Raw genomic sequence first — 21,419 nt, forward strand, 5'->3', positions numbered from 1 at the left:
CTATCCCAATGCCAAGGAAATACTTCAACCTGCCCAAATCCTTGTTCTAAAAATAAGAGTGCAAATGAGCCTTCATTTGCCCAATACCAACCTCATCATCACTTCTAATAACAATGTCATCTACATACACCATAAAAAATATTATTCCATCAATAGAATGACAATAGAATGACAATAGAAAACATAATGATCAACTTCAATTCTAGTCATACCAAAAGACTAGATGACAAAACTAAAGTAACCAAACCAGTACCAAGGAGATTGCTTCAAGCTATATAAGGACTTCTCCAAGCAACATACCAAACCAGACTCCCCCTAAGTAATAAACCTAGAGGGTTGCCCCATATACAACTCTTCTTGAAGGTCACCATGAAAAAAAAAAAAACATTCATAATATCCAATAGATAAAGAGGCCATTGTTGAATAGTTATCATGGCAAAAAAGACACGAACAAAAGCAATCTTAGCCACTGGAGATAAGGTATCGCCATAATCCAATCCAAAATTTTGAGTATGGCCCTTTGCAACCAACCAGGTTTTCAAACGATCAACAATGCCATCCAAACCAACCTTAACAGTAAACAACTATAACTAACAGTGGACTTCCCCAATAGGAGAGGAAAAAGATCCCTTGTCTCATTAGCCAACAAGGCAGAGATGAGTGTTACATTGAAATATGCCACAATAGACTAAATATGACACAAGTAATTAGCCACATTTGAATCTCCCTTCCGAATATAGAGCATATTGTTAATAATATTGTATAAGCACATAATATCATTAGTATATAATTGTTGAGCAAAAGACCAAATGCAAAACAAAAAAAATTCATATACACAAAATGAGGGGATCAAATCAACATCTATCAACTACCATAAAAATGTAACCAACTATCCATCCATGCGATCCGATACATTCCTATCAGATTCAACGATGTCAAAGAGTTTCGTAGTCATATGGTCTCTCACACCATGTCCTCAAAATCACATTCGAATAAAGGGTGACCATGAGAGATAATTCTTGCCATTCAATTTGTCATTTGTAATGGCAGGTATACCAGAAAAAGACAAGTACAGTCACAGTAGAAGACAAACACTCCACTCCAAGATTTGATAATGCCATATCTCAAAACCCAATCACAAACAAAATTTGAAGAAACAACAATAAGTTAAGGGCCTCTCGAATGCCTAGTTTTCTTTTCATTTTGTTAATTTCCAGCTTGTAGTTCCTTTCGATTATCAGTATCCTATCAATTTGGTATTAAAGCGTCATCGATCCTAATGGTAAACTTGATGGACCGAGTAGGAAAATTGGAAGGGAGGGTGGAAAGCATGCAACGAGAACTTGATGTCATGAGGGGTGTGGTTCAATCGGTGGGGAAGAAGGTAGCGAGCTTGTTGGAACAGTTCGCTTGGATGAGAACGAGGTGGGAAGAGCAAGAATAGGAGAGGAAGAACGAGGAGAGACGGGAGTAGCAAGAGAGAGAGAGAAAGGGGGAGAGAGATAAGGAAGACCAACCTGCGGGTTCGCCCTTGTCAAGGGAAGGAATGCCGATTGCTGGAGTGAGAAGTGGCGAAGGGGGCGACTAGGTCAATGGTGTCGGAAGACAGGAGTACCGTGGGAGACGCTTGGAAATACCCATCTTCGAGGGAGATGATCCAGATAGCTGGGTCTTTAGGGCTGAGAGCTACTTCATTGTGAACTAGTTGTCTGATGCGGAGAAGCTAGAGATAGCGGCCTTATGCGTTGAAGGAGCAGCCCTGTCGTGGTTCCAGTGGGAGCAGCGAAGGAGACGGGTGAGGAGTTGGGGGGAGCTTAAGGCGACGGGTGAAAAGTTGGAAGTTGCGGTGAATGGGCTAGCTGACAAGGAGAAGATGGAGGGGATGCAGAAGGGAGTCGACGCCTTAAGAGGGGAGGATCAAGAACGGGAGAGGAAGAGCAAAGCGAAGAAGGCAGATAGTCCTTTGGAATTTACCCAGAATTCCGAGGGATCACTTGGAATCGAAATGGGCAGGGAGTTCGAGGGTGGAATTAGAGGGAATTGGCGGCTGGAAGTGTGGGGAAGAAGGCTGGAGATGCCGCTTGTTGAAGGCGAAGAACTTGACAGCTGGATATTCCGAGTCAAACGTTACTTTTTGGTGGCTGTGATGACTGATGAGGAGAAGTTAGATGCAATAGCATTGTGTTTGGAGGGTGTTGCATTTTCATGGTTCCAATCGAAGCAACGGAGACGAAGAGTGAGAAGCTGGGAAGAGTTGAAGGGGCTGCTGAGGAATCGCTTAGGGTCCACGCATGAAGGCGCGATGGAGAAGTCGGACGAGCTGCATATTGAAGGGGGATTGACGGTTGAGCAGAACATGGTGTTGCAAGGCGGAGTGGCTGTCGTCGACGATGGCGTTGGGGAGTTCTCCAGCGAGGCAGAAGGGCAGCCGATGTTCAGTCCATTTAAAATGCCACGGATGGCCAAACCGGTGACAGCCACGTAGAGCATTTGGCCAAGGGTTGGGGCGCCATCAACGGTCCCTGATGTTGAGAATACACCCCCCATGTATTCTCACCATCATGAGGGGGTGGGTGCCTCGTCCAAGTAGGTCATGATGGTGGAAGGGTAGCATGTTTCTAGAAGTCAAGGGCTCAATTTGCATTCTGTTGTGGAGCCTAATGATATAGAAGTTCTGCTTGTATGTATCATCCTGATTAGTTTGTTTGCCCTTCAACATTATGGCACCCACAAGGTTAGGTTCTTGTTTGCACCCATTATCATGATGTGGTTGTTGTGCATTAGTGCTCTTGGTCTATATAACATCTTTCATTGGAACCATAAGGTCTACAAAGCACTAAGCCCGTATTACATGTACAAGTTTTTTAAGAAAACCCGAAGAGATGGTTGGATGTCCTTGGGTGGCATCCTGTTATGCATAATTGGTTCAGAAGCTATGTTTGCAGATCTAGGACACTTCTCACAGTTGTCAATCAAGATTGCATTCACATCCCTGGTTTACCCACCCTTAGTACTGGCATATATGGGACAAGCTGCTTATTTATCTCAGCACCATGATATTAGACATGACTATCAAGTGGGATTTTATGTTTCTGTACCTGAGAAATTAAGATGGTCAATTCTGGCAATTGCAGTACTTGCTGCAGTTGTGGGAAGCCAAGCCATCATCACTGGGACTTTCTCAATCATCAAGCAATGCTCTGCCCTGGGTTACTATTGGTATAGACCCAAAGATCTTAAATATTGATGGGAATTTGGGCATGAAAGTTATCTACGGAGGATTGGCTGTTGTTATTTTAAGAAACTTGAAGGTGTGGATCATGTTTAGGGTGCCAATAGGCTCTTCAGATACACTACCGATAGTAATGCAACCATCTCTTCTCCAAAGTTAAAATGAGATGTCATTTTATGGCCGTGGATGTTGAGGTTGACCAGATTCTCAGCCTAGAAGGGAAACTGATTGTTCACAACAAGGTGGAGATCATCAACGAGGTGGAGGAAAGGATTGGGGGGGTTGGCGTACAAGCGGTCTCTACCCCTATCATATGTGTTAGAGGTGCTCATACAATGGAAGGGGCTACCCCCATTGGAAGCTACTTGGGAGCCTTTATCTTTTGATCCAGTAGCAATTTCCATTTTTCCACCTTGAGGACAAGGTGAAAGTTGGGGCGGGGGGCGGGGGGAGTAATGATAGGTCCCAGTTCATGGGACTTACCAAAGAAGGTCCAAGAGGCAGGGGTGGGGTGATAAATTGGTTGGCTGGCTGGCATAACAGCCAACCATGTGCGTAAGGGATAGAGTGGGGAAATTGCTGGGTTGTGTAACAACTCAACAAGTGTGTGTAACAGAATGCAGTTGAGGGGGAGAGAGGGATATATGTAGAGGATGAAGATATTGGTAAGGGAAGAAGATTTTTGATATTGAGTGCTTGGGAGAGTTAAGGGCCTCTTGAATGCTCAGTTTTCTTTTCATTTTGTTAATTTCCAGCTTGTAGTTCCTTTCGATTATTAGTACCCTATCACAAAGCCAAACCAGTAACAGCAAAGAGGTGCTGCAAACTAGATGAACCAGATCCAAAGGTGTCGTAAGGAGGTGTCATTGGATCTAGAGGAGGTGTTTCCAAAGCTGGAAAAGGCATTGCAAGATCTAGAGGTGTCATGAAGGAGGTCATGGAATCTGGAGATGTTGCAAACTGAAATCACGACATGAAGTGTTACAAATTGAAACCTCTAATCCTAAAGCATAGGTTTGAAGTGTCACGAACTAAAATAGTTGGATCTGCAAATCTCGCCTGAGATGTCACCACATCTGGAAGTAATTTCGAACTCAGAGAGATTGCACAAGGAAGAAACGTCACAAAGGCGCAGCTCTAGGTGCCTCATCACCACTAATGTGCAAGGCTCAAGACGCATTCCTTGTACATACAAGTGTTTTAAAACCCTATTTCTTGTTCATTTGTCATCTTAGATCTTATTTCTTGTTGATTTGATTGCATATCCTGTATATTAGAGAGAGGCAAACCCAACAGTGTAACCAAATCTCCCACTAACTGGGATCCTTTGACAGAAATGTTAACTTGCTAGAGAACTACTCATGTCTGCATTCTGCGTCATTTTTGTTTCTTTCTAATTTCTATTGCAATTTAAAAAAATTAATTATTTTTCTGCAACTTTTTATGTTGTGTTTGGCTATAATTTTTTTTTTTCTTTCAATTAGAAGAAACTAATTATTTTCCTGTAATTGCTTTTTAACAGTGTGTTCTACAATAATTTTTTCTTTCCTTTAATCTCATATGTAGTTAGAAGAAACTAATTGCAAAAGAACTAATTGCTTTTTTTTGAAAGAATATTAGTTGTTATTATAGGGTGGGTTAGTTGTCACTTATGATTTTTTGAGTTTACATCTACCTCCTAATAGTTATATATTGAAAAGAATAGTGTATAAGTATTTATAAGCATTTTGAATAAATGTCTACCTCATGTGCCTGAGGATCGTGCTTCGCCTCGCACCTCGCGCCTAGGCCTCAAGCACTAATTTGCGCCTCAATGAGCCTTGCACCTTTTACAACTATGGTCACAAAGAAGTCACTATCGCTTGACGGTGATGAAGGCAGCGATGACAATAACTAGCGGTGACAATTGTTTAGGATTAGAGTTAGGGTTTGGTTGCTGTTAAGGGTAATGGCTCTGATACCATCTTTTAGGAGAAAGAAAAAAGATGATCATTTTATTCATAGTTATTCTCTCTATATATACACAATTCTATGAGGTACAACTAAGAGAAACATCACACTATGGACAGCACTACAAAGCTATATCCTTCTAACAATCCTGAACTGTCTACTTTATAAGAACAAATTAAGCTGACCATAATTGGCTGTCCTACATTCTACCATCATGTATCAAGTGTATACATTCCATTTGCTGGAATTATGCTCAATTAAGACTGATCTGGCCTTGATCCTATAATATTCTAGCATCAGTGTTTTATGTAAATATTATGTAAATATAAAAAGTTAATAATGTAAATTAGGATGGTAGGATGCTGTCAATTATTTCCTTCCTTTTTTGCTAATAATCCTCTCCTTAAAAGAGGATGTTGTACACATTCATTTAAATTAAATCATTTTGGTCTGTGATAATTTCTAAGTCCATCAAACAACAATTAACTGGGAGCTTATGCATATCATATGAAGATGTTACTTTGGCAAGCATATTACATAATGATTAACTATTTATGAAAAACAAACATGACCAAGAAGATGTCAAATTTGGAAAAACACTTTCAGTATTCAAGATTTAAAATTTAAAGGACTAAAATATACTAGCTGTTAATCACATATGCATCAAGCCTTAATTTTTTTTTTATCCTTGCATATTTTGTTCATTCTTCCTTTAGCCCAAATAAATTTGAGAGATGCCATCTTAAGGGACTTGAGGAAAATCATAGACAGCCAAACTTGGACGAAGAACAGACTACAAGGATATAATGTGGCAGTAAATTATGAGATGCCTACAGAGAAAAAAGACTATTACAAAAATAAATAATGCAAAATTGTTGGTGCAACTGATCCACCAGGTCCAAAGCGGATAGCTATTGTGCAGAAAGAAAGCATATTAAATAAACAAGAAAATAAATAAATTCTGTGACACAGCTACCCAGGGGACAAACATAAAGGGAAAACTTAATAAAAATGGCTTTCTTCCACTCACACACTCAAGGAATCAGTCATATTAATACTGTTGAAGGAAATAAATATGAAAGTATAAGAAGAGGTTTGAAAGATTTGAAAATTAAAGCAAGCTGAGATGAAAAGAAGGGATAAGAAGTTATAGATAAAGTAGCTCCAGAAAAATAGGACAGGATTATTTAAGTTCAAATCCTATCTTATCTCCTATCTTATCTGTTGTATCCTCTTTGAATTTGTATTTTGTATTCCTGTATTCTAGGAGAAAACTAAGGCCTGCTCGTGTATAAATACCACCACTGTACATTCAATATAAGATGAGAAAACAGTTCATTTGTTCATCTCCAATTGTCCCTAAAGTATTGTTTTGTTCATGGTATTAGAGCCACCGACCTTGTGGCTGACTATCTTATTCTTCCCTTTCACCAAGCAGTAATTTTACAATGGCTAGCAATCCACCAACTAGTGAGACCTCCACTGCCAGTCTTATACCTACCAGAACCATCCCAATTCCAGCTGTCCTGATTTCCTTAGATAGCCATACCCTTCAAATCACACAACATAAACTAAATGGGATTAATTTCCAAGAATGGTCTCAATCAGTGTTGTTGGTCATAAAAGGGAAAGGAAAAGTGGGATACCTAACTAGTGCCACACCCATGCTAGACCCCGAGGCTGACACTTGTGGAGTTTGGGATGCTGAAAATTCAGTTGTTATGGCTTGGCTTATTAATTCCATAGAGCCAGAGATAGGAAAAACCTATCTGTTCTCCAAGACAACCAAGGAAATATGGGAGGCAGTGCTAGCTCTCTACTCGAATATGGAGAACACTGCTCAATGTTTTGAAATCTGATTGGCCATTCGGACAACAAAACAAGGTAATCATTCCGTTACTGAGCACTATAACTTGTTGAATCTATTTTGGCAGGAAATGGACATGTTTTATGACATTAGTTGGGAGTGTACTAAAGATGGAGTCAAAAACAATAAGATGGTGGAGAAAGAATGGGTGTTTGATTTTTTTCATGGCCTTAATTCTAACCTAGACGATGTTCGAGGAAGATTACTGGGAACTAAACCATTCCCATCAATCCAGGAAGCATTTGCAGAGGTAAGACGAGAGAAAAGCCGTAAGAAGATAATGTTGAACTCATTTTCTACAAGTGAGAATAATACTCAGAATTCAGCCTTGCCTACTTCTAAACTAAAAACATCACCATTGCGTGGTGAATCACAAAGGGACAAACAGTAGTGTGATCGCTGTCATAAGCCCTATCATACTAGAGATACTTGTTGGAAAATTCATAGTAAACCAGCAAATTGGAAAGCAAAGAATCCAAAGAAGGTGACTCAAACAGCTTATACAGTAGAATCTGAGGAAGGCAAAACCACTAATCTCACCCTAACAATAGATCAATTGGAGCTACTCTAGCAGGTATTAAATCAAACAAAGGTCACAAAATTGTTTGATTTAGCTGAATCTCCTAAACCGACTGTATCACTAGCCAAACAATGTACATCCTATCAGTGTTTCTTATCTAAAACTATGTCTACTAATGTTTGGATTGTAGATACAGGAGTCTCAGACCATATAACAGGCTCTTTACATGGATTGTTAACCTATAAATGATGTGATAGGGTTATAAATGTGACAACAGCTGATGGGATAGTGTCATATGCTAAAGGAGAAGGAACAACATATATAGCCAGCTTGCATTTAAAATATGTTTTATATGTGTCTAATTTGAAGTGTAACCTGTTGTCCATCAATAAACTAACAAAGGATATGAATTGTAAAGTGACATTTCTTCCATCTCATTGTGTTTTTCAATACCTAACTTCAGGGAAGATGATTGGCAATGCTGAGGGAAAAGAAGGTTTTTATTATGTCAATAGAGCAGTCTGTATCCCTACTTCATCTAGGTTACATAACAAATCTTCTCTTTCTACTGTCTCATATTTCAATATTCAGTTATGGCACAAACAGTTGAGTCATCCTAGTTTTAAGTATTTGAAAATCCTATGTCCCCATTTGTTTATTAATAAAGGGAGTGATTCTTTTCAATGTGAGCAATGTATACTTGCTAAACAAACTAAAGCCTCACATCCCATTCATTCTTACCAACCCTCCAAGCCATTTTATTTGGTGCATAGTGATGTATGGGGACCAACAAGAATTCCTAATCTAACCCACACACTCTGGTTTGTCACCTTCATAGATAATCATATCAGGGTTTGTTGGGTCTTCCTAATGAAGGAAAAATCTGAAGTTCATACAATTTTCAGAAAAATCCACCAATGTGTTTCAAACTTCAATCCATATCCCTCAATCGGATAATGGTAGGGAATATTTCTCAAATGAGTTTAGTACCTACTTGAGTGAAAATGAGATTCTTCATCAAAGCACTTGCCCTTATAATTCACAACAAAATGGAGTGACTGAGAGAAAAAATCGCCACCTCCTTGAAACTACCGAATCCTTAATGTTTACAAATTCAGTTCCTAATTCCTATTGGGGAGAGGCAATTCTTATAGCCACATACCTCATCAATAGGCTTCCTAACTAGGTTCTCAAGTTTAAGACTCCCTTGATCACTCTTCTTGCTAGCTGTTCACTTTATACTAGAATGCTTAATTCACTATCACCAAAGGTCTTTCATTGTATGGCGTTTGTGCATAACTATTCTTTACTTCAATCCAAATTGGAACCTAAGTCTAAGAGATGTGTGTTTGTTGGCTACTGTCCAACACAACAAGGCTATAAGTGTTATTGTTCTAACAATAGTAAATTTGTTGTCTCATGTGAAGTCTCTTTTCTCGAGAATCAATATTTTTATCCCTACATAACTCTGCAAGAGAGGACTTCTAACCCTAATGCAGACCAATGTCAGGCTTCTTTATTTTGTCCTGAGGCAATTACCATAGTCAATTCTATTACCAGTTATGTAACAAGTCAAGGGCAAGAACAAGAAGTCCAACCTCCTAGTAAATCACCCTTGGTTTACTCTTGGAGATCTTATGACTCAAGGCAATGCTAGCCATCAACTCAGGAGGAAGGTCCAGTAATTGAAGAGGATGAGGCAATAGTAGTCCCAGAAGAAGCTAGGAGGTAGCTAGGAGGACAATACCTGAAAAAGAAGAGCATGGTACATAAATCGAACCCTATGATTTGGACATCCCCATAGCCTAGTGAAAAAGGGTAAGGTCATGTACCAAGTATCCCATTTCTAATCACTTGGTATATTCCAAATTATCTCCACAGTTTAAGGCTTTTACTACACGAATTGATGAAATTCAAATCCCTAAGAACATTCATAGTGCTTTACAAAATGCACAATGGAAGACTGCTGTAATGAATGAAATGCAAGCATTGGAAAAGAATGGCACTTGGAAGATTGTGACCTTACCTAAAGATAAGAAGGTGGTAGGCAACAAATGGGTATTTACTATTAAATATGGTCTGATGGAAGTTTTGACAAGTACAAGGCTAGATTGGTAGCCCAAGGATTCACTCAAACTCAAGGATTAGATTATGAGGAGACTTTTGCTCTTGTTACAAAACTAAATTCTATACGTGTCTTGCCCTCTCTTGCAGCTAATTTTGATTGGAAATTACACCAACTTGATATTAAAAATGCATTTCTCAATGGTGATCTAGAAAAAGAGATCTACATGAGAATCCCTCCAGGATTTGAGACAGAAGACAGGAAAGGAAAGGTTTAAAGGCTAAAGAAATCATTGTATGGACTTAAACAATCCCCTAGGGCTTGGTTCTAAAGGTTTAGTTCAACTTTAAACTAGCTAGGATACAAACAGGGGCAGGCTGACCATACTTTGTTCACTAAACACACATCAAATGGCAGAAAAACTATCCTAATTGTATATGTGGGTGATATTATTATCACTGGAGATAACACCCACGAAATAGAGATGTTGAAAGGGCAGTTACAACAAGTTTTTGAGGTAAAAGACCTAGGGCAACTAAGGTATTTCCTAGGAATGGAAGTGGCAAGAAGTAAAGAAGGAAAAGTACACATTAGATTTACTAAAGGAAACAGGCAAGCTTGGCTGTAAGCCAACTAGTACACCATTGGAACCAGATTGGAAGAATAAAGAGGATGGAAAGGAGGGTTCAACAGACAGAGAAAGATACCAATGGTTAGTGGATAAATTGATCTATTTGTCTCTCAAAAGACTTGATATAGCATATGCGATGAGTGTAGTGAGTCAATTCATGCATTCACTCACTAGCAAACACCTCAATGTTGCCTACCATATCTTAAAGATATCTTAAAGGAATACCCGGAAAAGGGTTACTATTTTGGAAAATTGATGATCGAGGAATAATAGGCTTTGTGGATGTTGACTAGGCTGGACCTATTGAAGATAGCAATTTTACATCAAGTTATTGTACTAAGTGTTATGTCATTTGTACTAGATTAGGACTCTAATTTGTAGTCGGCCATTTTGTACTACTACATTGTATACTTTTTTCCTTTCTTTAGGGTTAGAATGAGTATTCTTCTAAAAGGCATGTTTCTAGAAGGGCGGCTAACCGAGTTAGTTGTTTGTTATTTCCAGTCAGGCAATTAAGCAGTTGCAATTCACGTCCCTATGGTCTCTATAAATAAGGATCGTGGGGTTAGGCAGGAACAGAGCTTCATTCCAAGACATTTTTTGTTTCTATCTTGTGGGTTAGGATTGATTGAGTGACTGAGAGTAAGGCTGGGGATAAGCTTTTGTAATCTCAGGGAATCCGGTTAGCTTTCAGGGCATATGGGCTGAGTGAGGATTCGGGTTTCTTCTTTGTTATCATCCTAAAGATTGTTTTCAAGATAGCGGATTGAAAAGGTTGCATCAGTTTGGACGTAGGTCCCATAATTTGGGACTGAACCAGGATAAATCTCCTGTGTTCTTTACTGTTTTCTTTATTCTCGTTCATTCCTTTTATCGTTTGTGTTCTGGGAGGTTTTGAGTGTTTTTTGTGAGTCATTGGGTTGAGAGATTCTAGAGGGAATGCTGTGATTTTACTCCTACACTAAGGTTTGGGGCAATCTTGTTACATGGAGGAGCAAGAAACAAAGGGTGGTAGCTTGACATATTGCTGAGGTAGAATACCGAGCTGTAGCTCAAGGGGTATGTGAAATCATTCGGCTTGAGACGCTAATGGAAGAATTAAAGGTGCCAATTACTATTCCTATCAGGTTGTACAGTGATAGCAAATCAACAATAAGTATTGTGAATAATCCAGTACAACATGACCAGATGAAACATGTGAGGATTGATTGCCACTTTGTTAAACAAGAAATTGAAGATGGAGAGATTAGTCTGATCTATATTCCTACCAGTTCACAAGGAGCTAATATACTCACCAAAGCAATGGCTAAACAAGAGTTTGAATTGATTAGAGGCAAACTGGGAATGAGAGATATCTATTCTCCAGTTTGAGAGGGAGTGTTGAAGGAAATAAATACGAAAGTTCTTGTTGTTGCACCGAAGGGAGATAAGGTGATAAGAAGAGGTTTGAAAGATTTGAAAATTAAAGCAAGCTAAGACGATAAAGAAAGGATAAAAAGTCAAAGATAAAGTAGCTCCATAAAAATAGGATAGGATTATTTAAGTTCAAATCCTATCTTATCTATTATTGTTTGATTCCTCAATTTAGGGGATTGATTATCAATCTCAATTATCCCACAATCTATGGGATTGATTATAATCAATATTAATTGTTGAGATTGATTGATTGATGTAAATTAGTAATTGATGTAATTAGGATTCCTTCTTTTTTCCTTAATTATAGGGATTTGATTGGTTTGTTTCTTCTATATATATCGTAACCATTCCTTGTGAAGTGTAAGAGAAATATATACCAAATTTTCACTTTTCTTCTACATGGTATCAGAGTCGATTGTTGCCTAAAGAAGACTCATTCTCTTCTGGCCTTCATTGCCACTATAATCCAATTGCTTCTCACTTCATCTTTTCCTTTCATCATTCCATACAATGTCCAAGATCTCAGAAATTGCTTCTCCCATGTCAACAAGGGAAGTGATACCAATAGAGCCATCAATGGGAAGTTCTTCTTCTAGTGAGTTGCCTGGTATGCACCATTCATATCTGTTGGATGGAGGTAACTACCTTCAATGGTCTCAACTAATGAGAACCTTTTTAAAGGGTAGAGGGAAGATTTCTCACCTCACTGGATCAGCCCCTAAAACTACGGATCCTACGTTTGCTGCCTGGGATATAGAAGACTCAATGTTGATGTCATGGCTGTGGAGTTCAATGCAACCTGAGGTGAGTAAAAACTACATGCTCCTATCTACAGCTAAGGACATTTGGGAGACTGTGAAGAGGACTTACTCAAAGGTACAAGATGCCTCGGTTATTTATGAAATTAAGACTAAAATCAATAGCACAAAACAAGGATCCTTGTCTGAGACTGATTACTATAATAGGATGAATAGTTTTTTACTTGAGTTAGACCATTATCAAGATATCAAGATGGTATGTAGTGAATATGCTATTATTCTAACTTCTGTGCTAGAAAGAGATAGAATAGTAGAATTTTTGACTGGTCTCAATCCTAAATTTAATCAGGTCAGGGCACAGGTCCTTGGTCATGAAAAAATGCCATCTTTGAATGAAGTCTATTTTATAGTTTGAAGTGAGGAACATGGGAGGACAACCATGTTTAATGACCATCATTTGGAAGGTTCTGCTATGATTTCTAATAAGGTGCAGGGTGCATGGTCAAAAACGTTTCAAGGAAAGGATCAAGTTGTTCCTAAACAAAACTGTGAGAATCTAGATAAAGAGAGGGAGAGATGGTTTGAGAAAAATCTCTATAGCAGTCCAAACTAAGAGAGAGCACATATATACACAAATGTCATGACATCATCATGACATAAGCCATGACATCATATTACACTATGACATAAGCCATGACATCGTGCTTACCTATCTTAACTATCTCTATATACAACTCAACACTTCCTCTCAAGTTGGAGCATAGATATCATATGCACCAAACTTGTTACAAATATATTCTACCTCAGAACCTTTTAAAGACTTGGTGAAGACATCTGCAAGTTGATTATTAGAATTAACAAACACTGTAACAATTAACACCTTCAACCAACTTTTCTCTAATAAAGTGACAATCGATTTCAATATGATTGGTTCGTTCATCGAACATTGGATTGGAAGTAATGTGCAAGGTAGCCTGATTATCACAAATAAGCTTCATAGGAGATACTTCACAAAACTTAAGTTCTTGCAAAAGTTGTTTAAACCATACGAGCTCACAAGTTGCATTAGCCATAGCCTGATATTCTGCCTTTGTACTTAATCTAGTTACTACATTTTGTTTCTTACTTTTCCAAGAAATCAAATTTCTTCCCATAAGAACACAATACCCAAAGGTTGATCTACGATCAGAAGGAGATCCTGCCCAATTCGTATCTATATAACAACAAATATCTATGTGTCCCTTATCCTCATAGAATAGCCCTTTACTTGGTGCTCTTTCGATGTATCTTAGAATCCGAATAACAGCATCCCAGTAAGAGTCACATGGAGAACTGAGGAACTGACTAACTACACTTACAACAAAAGCAATGTCAAGGCGAGTGACGATGAGATAGTTCAGCTTGCCTACCAATCTTCGATACCTTTCAGGATCTGAAAATGATTCCTCCTGTCCCGACAAGAGTTTGATATTCAGGTCCATTGGAGTATCAGTCATTTTGCAATTCACCATGCCAATTTCTTCTAAGATGTCAAGCGTATACTTTCTTTGAGAAATTGAAATACCATCTCTTGATTGTGCAACCTCAATACCCAAGAAATACTGGAGTCTGCCTAGGTCTTCACTTGCCTAGCGCGTGGCTCCGGTCGCCAGCGACTACTGGTTTCCCCTCTTACCTTGATCTACTCCTTAAGTTGATCATGATGGTGCCTTCGAATGCTTGAAACAACCATCGAAAGTGGCTCAATTGGCCATTTAAAGATTTGGCTAAAGCTTCTGTCAACTTTTCCGGTGAGCTCTCAAAACCCTCTCAAACCTAAACGAAAGCTCACCAAACTCTCCAGAAAAATTCTAAAAAACACAAGAAACAAAAGCCCCTTATTCTCAACACTCGATTCACCCTTTAAAGCCTCGAATTTGAGCTTGAATTGCTGAAAAAACCCTCAGCCATCAGCCCCTATTTATAGCTGATTCTTTGGCCGCAAAACATTCATTCCTGTCAAACCCTCAGCCCTTATCATCATTACAGCCATTTAATGGCCTCAAAATGCCCTAATTTAGCTGAGATTTGCCTCGAAATTCCCTCAATTTTCTGGTGACCTCACGATCGAACATCCATTAAATTAGCCATCCCCATGGTTAATTCTCATCCAATGGCTGGCCATGATGGCCCTAGGCCTAGCCCTGGACACTCTGAGCCCCTCCTGGCAGCTATCACGACCCTAGGGGAGTAGTGTGTAATATTGTAAAATGTAGGGCCTAAATGAGGAAATAAAGGAGTTAGCAAAAATGCTGTAAACGGTTAAACTAAGCCGTTGAGTAGTTAGAAGTCAATTGAGGCAGTCAGAGGTCCTATAAAACATGGACCTACGACACTTTGAGGGTTATCTTGGAAGTGAATAATCAATTACCCTCTCTTGATTCTCTATTTCCCTCTTCTATCTTTTCGTTCTCTCTCTTTCTATTAATTCTTACATTCACATTTTACCAATTTGCAAGTCCTAATTCAAGGGCTTGACAAAGTGATATCAGAGCCGGTCAGTCGGCGGTGGGTAATGGCGACAAAAGCGGAAGTAACAACTGAGGCCTAGTATAACCAAGGATCATGAAGCAATGGCCAAAGGAATGCGCCTAAGGCAACTGGAGGTAAGATTAGAAACCATAGAATTTGGCGTGAATAACACCCAAGGGGAGTGTTGATTGATTAATTCTTGTTGATTGATTCCTCAATTTATGGGATTGATTATCAATCTCAATTATCCCACAATTTATGGGATTGATGATAATCAATCTTAATTGTTAGGATTGATTGATTGATGTAAATTAGTAATTTATATAATTAGAATTCCTTCTTTTTTCCTTAATTATAGGGATTTAATTGGTTTTTTTCTCCTATATATATTGTAACCATTCCTTGTGAAGTGTAAGAGAATTATATACCAAGTTTTCAGTTTTCTTCTACATCTATTGTATCCTATTTGAATTTGTATTTTGTATTCCTGTATTCTAGAAGAAAACTAAGGCCTGTACATGTACAAATACCACCTCTGTACGTTCAATACAAGCTGAGAAAACAGTTCATTTGTTCATCCCCAATTGTCCCTAAAGTATTCCTACTTAGGTTTTTTCGTTTTTCTCAAATACAAAAGTTCCAACAGTTTTATCTCAAACCAAGGCATGTGAATAAGAGTTCTCAGGTATGCAAGTCAGGACTAAATAAAAATATCAAAAGCATTCAGGTTCCATCAATCAAATCATATGCCAGACACAAGTGCCAAACCTTAAAGCCAGTCTTTTTGTACAATTCCTGGGCAGGCTTGTTGTCTGCATTTACATGAACAAATAATTGATTCATACCTGTTGCCATACCAAAAGAGGAGAGTGCAAAGAAATTAAAATGATATTGAAGCCAAAAAGAAAACAAAGGCAATCTAGAATTATAGCAAAAGAAACTGTTAAAGCACTCTTTTTGGTATCAGAGCTTCCATGTTTTCTAACAGGAACCCTTTAATTGGCTGAAAGTTGAGAAACTAGTACCTGCCATGGTGGCAAAATCAGCAGCCAAATATAACATATTTGAAGCCACTCCCTGCCGCCGAGCAAACTTTGAAACACAAGCATTTGCAACATAAGCATATTTATGTGCATCAAAGGGCCCATGACTTGCCAAGGTTGCAGACAATCGTTTTACTTCCTGAAAACAATATCCAGCAGGTTCTAATTGATAAAGAATCAGGACATATCCTAATCCCCCAGTGCTGGAAAATTAACACAGAGCAACTAAATTTAGGGGGAGAAGGGAAGGTAAATGTACAAAGCTGTCTGCCAATTCTTATATATATATATATATATATATAGAGAGAGAGAGAGAGAGAGTTTAGAGTTTAGGGCTTAGAGAGAGAGATACGCACGCACACGCACACATTAAAATCCAACAATATAAATAGCATACAAGGCAGTGTGAGAATCAGATAAAAGTTCCCATCTTTGGCACTCTACCATCCTCCTTGCAAAGGAAGTAAATCACTATAAATATTATACCTCAACTTATAAGGACATTCTAAAACTTGCAAGAAGAGTTGAGATACAATCAGTTGCATACCCCGGGGTATGTTTCTCCTTGCAAGAACTGTCGGATGCTAAGGTCCAGAGTTCCCACAACACTGTTTAGGACAGTTCTTCTTCTGCTTTTATCTTCTTTCTTAACCTGAACGTTGAAGAACAAAGGCCACAGACATTCTTAATATCAAATATCCAGATATGCAATGTAATATGATCTCTTGCATGATGAAGCAAATGACATAAGTGTTATTTATGCATTAATTAGTGAGGAATTAACACTTCAGTAACATCTCAGGTTCATGCATTTCTCAATATTCATGTATTTAAATTAAAAGAAGAAGAAGAAATAGGAGGAGCAGGAGGAGGAGTGGCTTCAAATATGTTAACAAAGAGGGAGATGACATAAATCTTCAGCAAAAAGTTGTTTCACTTGGGGTAGATTAGATATCCGCAGGATTGTTGCCACAATGAGGTTCCCCATCTTCCATGTAGACAGCTCTCCACTCGATTATGTCTAATATCTTCTCATGTTTCTCTTTGTTCTCTTACACTGGTATCCCAAATGCAACTTAAAGCACTCTTTTTGGTTTATTTCTCTCTCTTTGCAATCTATTCCTAAATCCATCCAGGGTCTCTTATTTTAATATATAGCTATTGCAAAGTGCAGACACTGGCAAACCTCTTCTCCACACCAGCACTTTAGTTCCCCCCCCCCCCCCCCCCCCCCCTTCCCCCTCATAAATGCAAGCTCTATTGCAGCACTCTCTCCACAAAAACGTACACATATCTTTACCTCATGCGTTTTTTAATATTTTTACTTTCAGTACCCCATCTTCCTACTTCCAAGAAAAGTTTATTGAGTACATAACTTATCAGGATTTTAATTAGGATCTTATCATTCCTGATTCTATCCATGTCCCCACCACAAAAGAGAGAAGAGGAGGGGGGGATCCAATATAAGATCCTGTTCTAACAACACGATATCCCTACATGTCAGGGACAGGGGATCACAAGGGCATTAAAATAGCATGATAAATATTTTTGCACTAATTTCTAATAAGCTAACAGCTCAAGCTTTGGGACATGGTGCTCCAACAAAGACCAAAATTGCACATCATCACTTCCAAGTGTCCTTTCCTCTCCCTTAACATCCATTTCAATTGCCCCTGCTGCTGGCTCTGTGCAGCCACAAGGAAGACAAGTCCTATGCCTTCATTGCCAGTGAGAACAAAGAAGCCATTGACATCAGCTGAAGGACCCAGTTCCCATCACTTCTATAGACAAATCAGAAGAGACCTATGCCATTGACACCCCTGTTGTGTAGACCGGACCAGGAAAGCCCACACCACAGCTTGAGGAGGTTCCTAGAGCTCATAGGGTATTATAGGAAATTCATAAGAGGGTATGCTAGCCTAGATAGCAGTCAAACTTCATGATTTTATCCAACAGTGGCACATCTTTTCAACCAGATAGCAGTCAAACTTCACGGCATTCCCAAAACCATAGTCACTGAGATGCAGTTTTCCTCATTAAGTTTTGGCAAACAATCTATAAAGAAACTGGTACTGCATTCAAGTTCAACTCCTATTACCAACCTCGAACTGATGGCTGAACTGAGTGGGTGAATAGAGTCCTGGAAATGCACCTTAAGAGTTTTTGTTTCCAACTCCCTTGTTCAATGGTCTACATAATTACCTTGGGCTGAGTTATGGTACAATAATTCCTACCATTCCTCCATAGGAATGTGTTACGACCCTAGGGGTAGATTAGACATTTGGGGGGAATGCTTAAAACTAATTGTAACAAACAAGAGGTTGAGTAGTTGTATGCGGTTATAGGCAGTGGTTGTAGACAATTATAACTCCTTCAGCTGACAGTTACCTCTCAACAGAAAAGAGAAGCCTTTAAGAAGGCTTTTGTAAGAAGTTGGCATCAGTTTTTGGGATAATAATAGAATCTCTTCAATTCTCTCTCTCTCTCTCTCTCTCTCTCTCTCTCAGGCAGAGGCTGAATAGCGTCTTGGGCATTTCATCGTCCTTGCCGCAATGCCAACTCTCACCGGAGTTTCCACCTAGGGGTAATTTGAAACCCTTACTGTCAACCTAGGATCATGCACCAAATCGAGACCATATGGAGGTGGAGTCGTCTTGACCAAATCAAGAAACTCAAGTGCGAAACCCTCAGTATGTTCCTCATAACCATACTCCTATTCCACATCTAGAAATTCCTCTACTTGAGGGGACTAAGCCTAGGTGGTGGGTGAGGTGCTGTGAGAGATTCTTTCAGTTGTATAAGGTGCTAGAGGAACAAAGGGTTACCTTGGTCGTAGCCTATCTAAATGATACGATTGATTGTTGGTACCAAGGGTGGATCCAAGATCATGGCCTTGAAAGGAATTGGGATGTTTTTGCGGAAAAGCTGTGTGCAAAAGGTTTGGGGAGAGGAGCATTGAGGATGTAATTGAGGAATTCAGTAAGCTGAAACAGGAGGGATTAGTAGTGGATTACCAAACACGGTTTGAAGAGTTGAGATCCATTGTATGCTTGGCTCAGCCCGGGTTAACGAAGCAATACTTGGTTTCTATATTCACAAGTGGATTGAGGGATGAATTCCGCTCAATGGCGAAGATGATGATGCCTGTGACAGTGGGTCAAGCGGCTGAGAAAGCTAGGCTCCAAGAGTTGACATTAGAAGCAATTTTCAAAAAACACAAGCTAGGATTGAGGGATGAATTCAGCTCAATGGTGAAGATGATGACGCCTGCGACAGTGAGTCAAGCGACTGAGAAAGCTAGGCTCCAAGAGTTGACATTAGAAGCAATTTTCAAAAAACACAAGGTGCCTCTTAGACTGGGATTAGGGAATGGCCAACTAGTTGGGGGTAATTTCAAGGCTATGCCTCCGCTGGTGACTCAAGGGACACCTAAGGGGTCGTATAACCCCTATGGACCCAGGAATGCGATTATGGAACAGAGGCGACAGTTAGGACTCTGTTTCAAATGTCGCGACAAGTATAGTTTCGAGCATCAATGTAAGAAACAAATGCAAATGGAAGGTTCAAGTGGGGAGAAAGAAGAAGAAGAAGAAGCAGTGGATGAAAAAGAAGAGTGCCCAAGGGAATTGTAAGATGAGGAAGGGGGTGAAATTTCATTCCATGCATTGAAAGCCAGTCCCATGGGGCAAATCATTAAGGTGAAAGGTCAGGTGGGAAAAACAAGGCTGATGGTGTTGATTGACAGTGGGAGTACCCACAATTTTATCAGCGAAACTACAGCCAAAAGCTTGAAATGGCCTTTAACAGCAACTACCCCCTTATCTGTAACAGTGGCTAATGGGAGTGGAATGTACAGTCACTACAAGTGCATGGGTTTTAAATTGGTGATGCAAAGCCAAGAGTTTGTGGTTGATCTCAGGGTTCTAGAGTTAGGAGGATGCGATATTGTCCTCAGTGTTGACTGGATGAAGACGATTAGCCCCTTAACTTTTGATTTTAATAAGCTGGAGATGACTGTGGAAGTTTATAGCAGGAGACTTACTTTGTTGGGCATCTTGGAGCAAGGCGAATGTAAGTTGATCAAGGGTAGTAAGCTGCAAAAGATGATGATCACTAAAGCTAGACAGATAGCACATTTGTACTCTATACAAGCTGTAGCAACGGAGGAGGACATCAAGTTTCTAGAAAGGCACAGTTGATTAGACTCTAGCAACTGATAACATAGTTGATTAGTTTCCAAAAAGGTACAGTTGCTAGAAAGGTACAATTGCTAGCTGATCAGACTCCATAAAGGTACAATTGCTAGAAAGGTACAGTTGATCAGTTTCTAGAAAGGTACATTGGAGGTACAGTTGCTAGCTGATGGGCAACTGTAGCACAGTTGATTAGACTCTCGAATCTCAAGTTTCTAGAAAGGTACATAATTTAGATACTTTGTGCCTACTTTTGATGGATTTTAAGGACTTGTTCGATGAACCACATTCTTTACCACCTCAACGTTCTTTGGACCATTCCATATCTTTGAAGCCCCATTTGGACACTATTAACATCTAGCCTTACAGATATTCTCCCATTCAAAAATTTGAAATCAAAAAACAAGTTGATTCTATGCTGAACACCTCTATAATTCGTCTCAGCCAAAGTCCCTATACCTCTCCCGTACTACTTGTCAAGAAAAAGGATGGTACATGGAGATTCTGCATCGATTATAGGCAGCTTAGCTCTAACATTGTCAAAAACAAGTTTCCTATACCCTTATTGAAGATTTGTTGGATGAATTGTGTGGTGCCAAAGTCTTTCCAAGCTGGATCTTAGATCTAGCTACCACCAAATTCGAATGACACCTAGTGACATTAATAAAACCGCTTTTAGAACACACCAAGAGCTGTACGAATTTACTATCATGCCCTTTGGATTGACAGATGTGCCCACTACTTTTCAAGCTTTAATGAACCGCATTTTCTAACCATACTTGAGGAAATTAATCCTTGTGTTTTTTGATGACATCCTCATCTATAGCCCTGACTTTGAACGACATATTCTCCACCTTAAAGTTACCTTTGAAGTCCTTAGGTCTCATCAACTGTATGTCAAGTTATCTAAATGTGCCTTTGTTGAAACTGAAGTGGAGTATTTGGGCCATATTGTGGTCGAGGATGGAGTGAGGACTGATCCAGCTAAGGTGGCTGCTATGGTGGAGTGGACAAGGCCAACAGCTGTAAAGGAGTTAAGGAGTTTCCTCAGTTTAACGAGGTATTACAAAAAGTTTTTTAGGCATTTTGGGTTAATAAGTAGACCTCTAACCGAGTTACTCAAGAAGGATGCCTTCCAATGGAACTCTAGAGCTGAAGCAACTTTTATAGAACTTAAAAGGGCCATGATTGAGGAACCGGTGCTGGCATTGCCTGATTTTACCAAGGGCTTTA

At 39.3% G+C, this 21,419-nt stretch overlaps 1 protein-coding gene across 8 annotated transcripts in view; it reads right to left on the bottom strand.

Moving 5' to 3' along the window:
• The window catches only part of LOC127791236 (uncharacterized), a 71,534-nt gene that overhangs the window by 28,981 nt on the left and 21,134 nt on the right, over nt 1-21,419 (bottom strand). For 4 of the 8 annotated variants that reach the window (XM_052321109.1, XM_052321110.1, XM_052321097.1 and 1 more), the window contains 3 exons: nt 16,541-16,645; nt 15,976-16,132; nt 15,719-15,795 (listed from right to left, as the gene is read on the bottom strand). In XM_052321109.1, coding sequence (XP_052177069.1) covers nt 15,719-15,795; nt 15,976-16,132; nt 16,541-16,645 — 339 coding nt within the window. The remainder of the gene's footprint in view (nt 1-15,718; nt 15,796-15,975; nt 16,133-16,540; nt 16,646-21,419) is intronic. The other 4 variants (XM_052321111.1, XM_052321108.1, XM_052321112.1 and 1 more) reach the window with 2 other exon arrangements.

This window comes from Diospyros lotus, chromosome 1, assembly GCF_014633365.1.
Source record: "Diospyros lotus cultivar Yz01 chromosome 1, ASM1463336v1, whole genome shotgun sequence".
NCBI lineage: Eukaryota > Viridiplantae > Streptophyta > Magnoliopsida > Ericales > Ebenaceae > Diospyros > Diospyros lotus.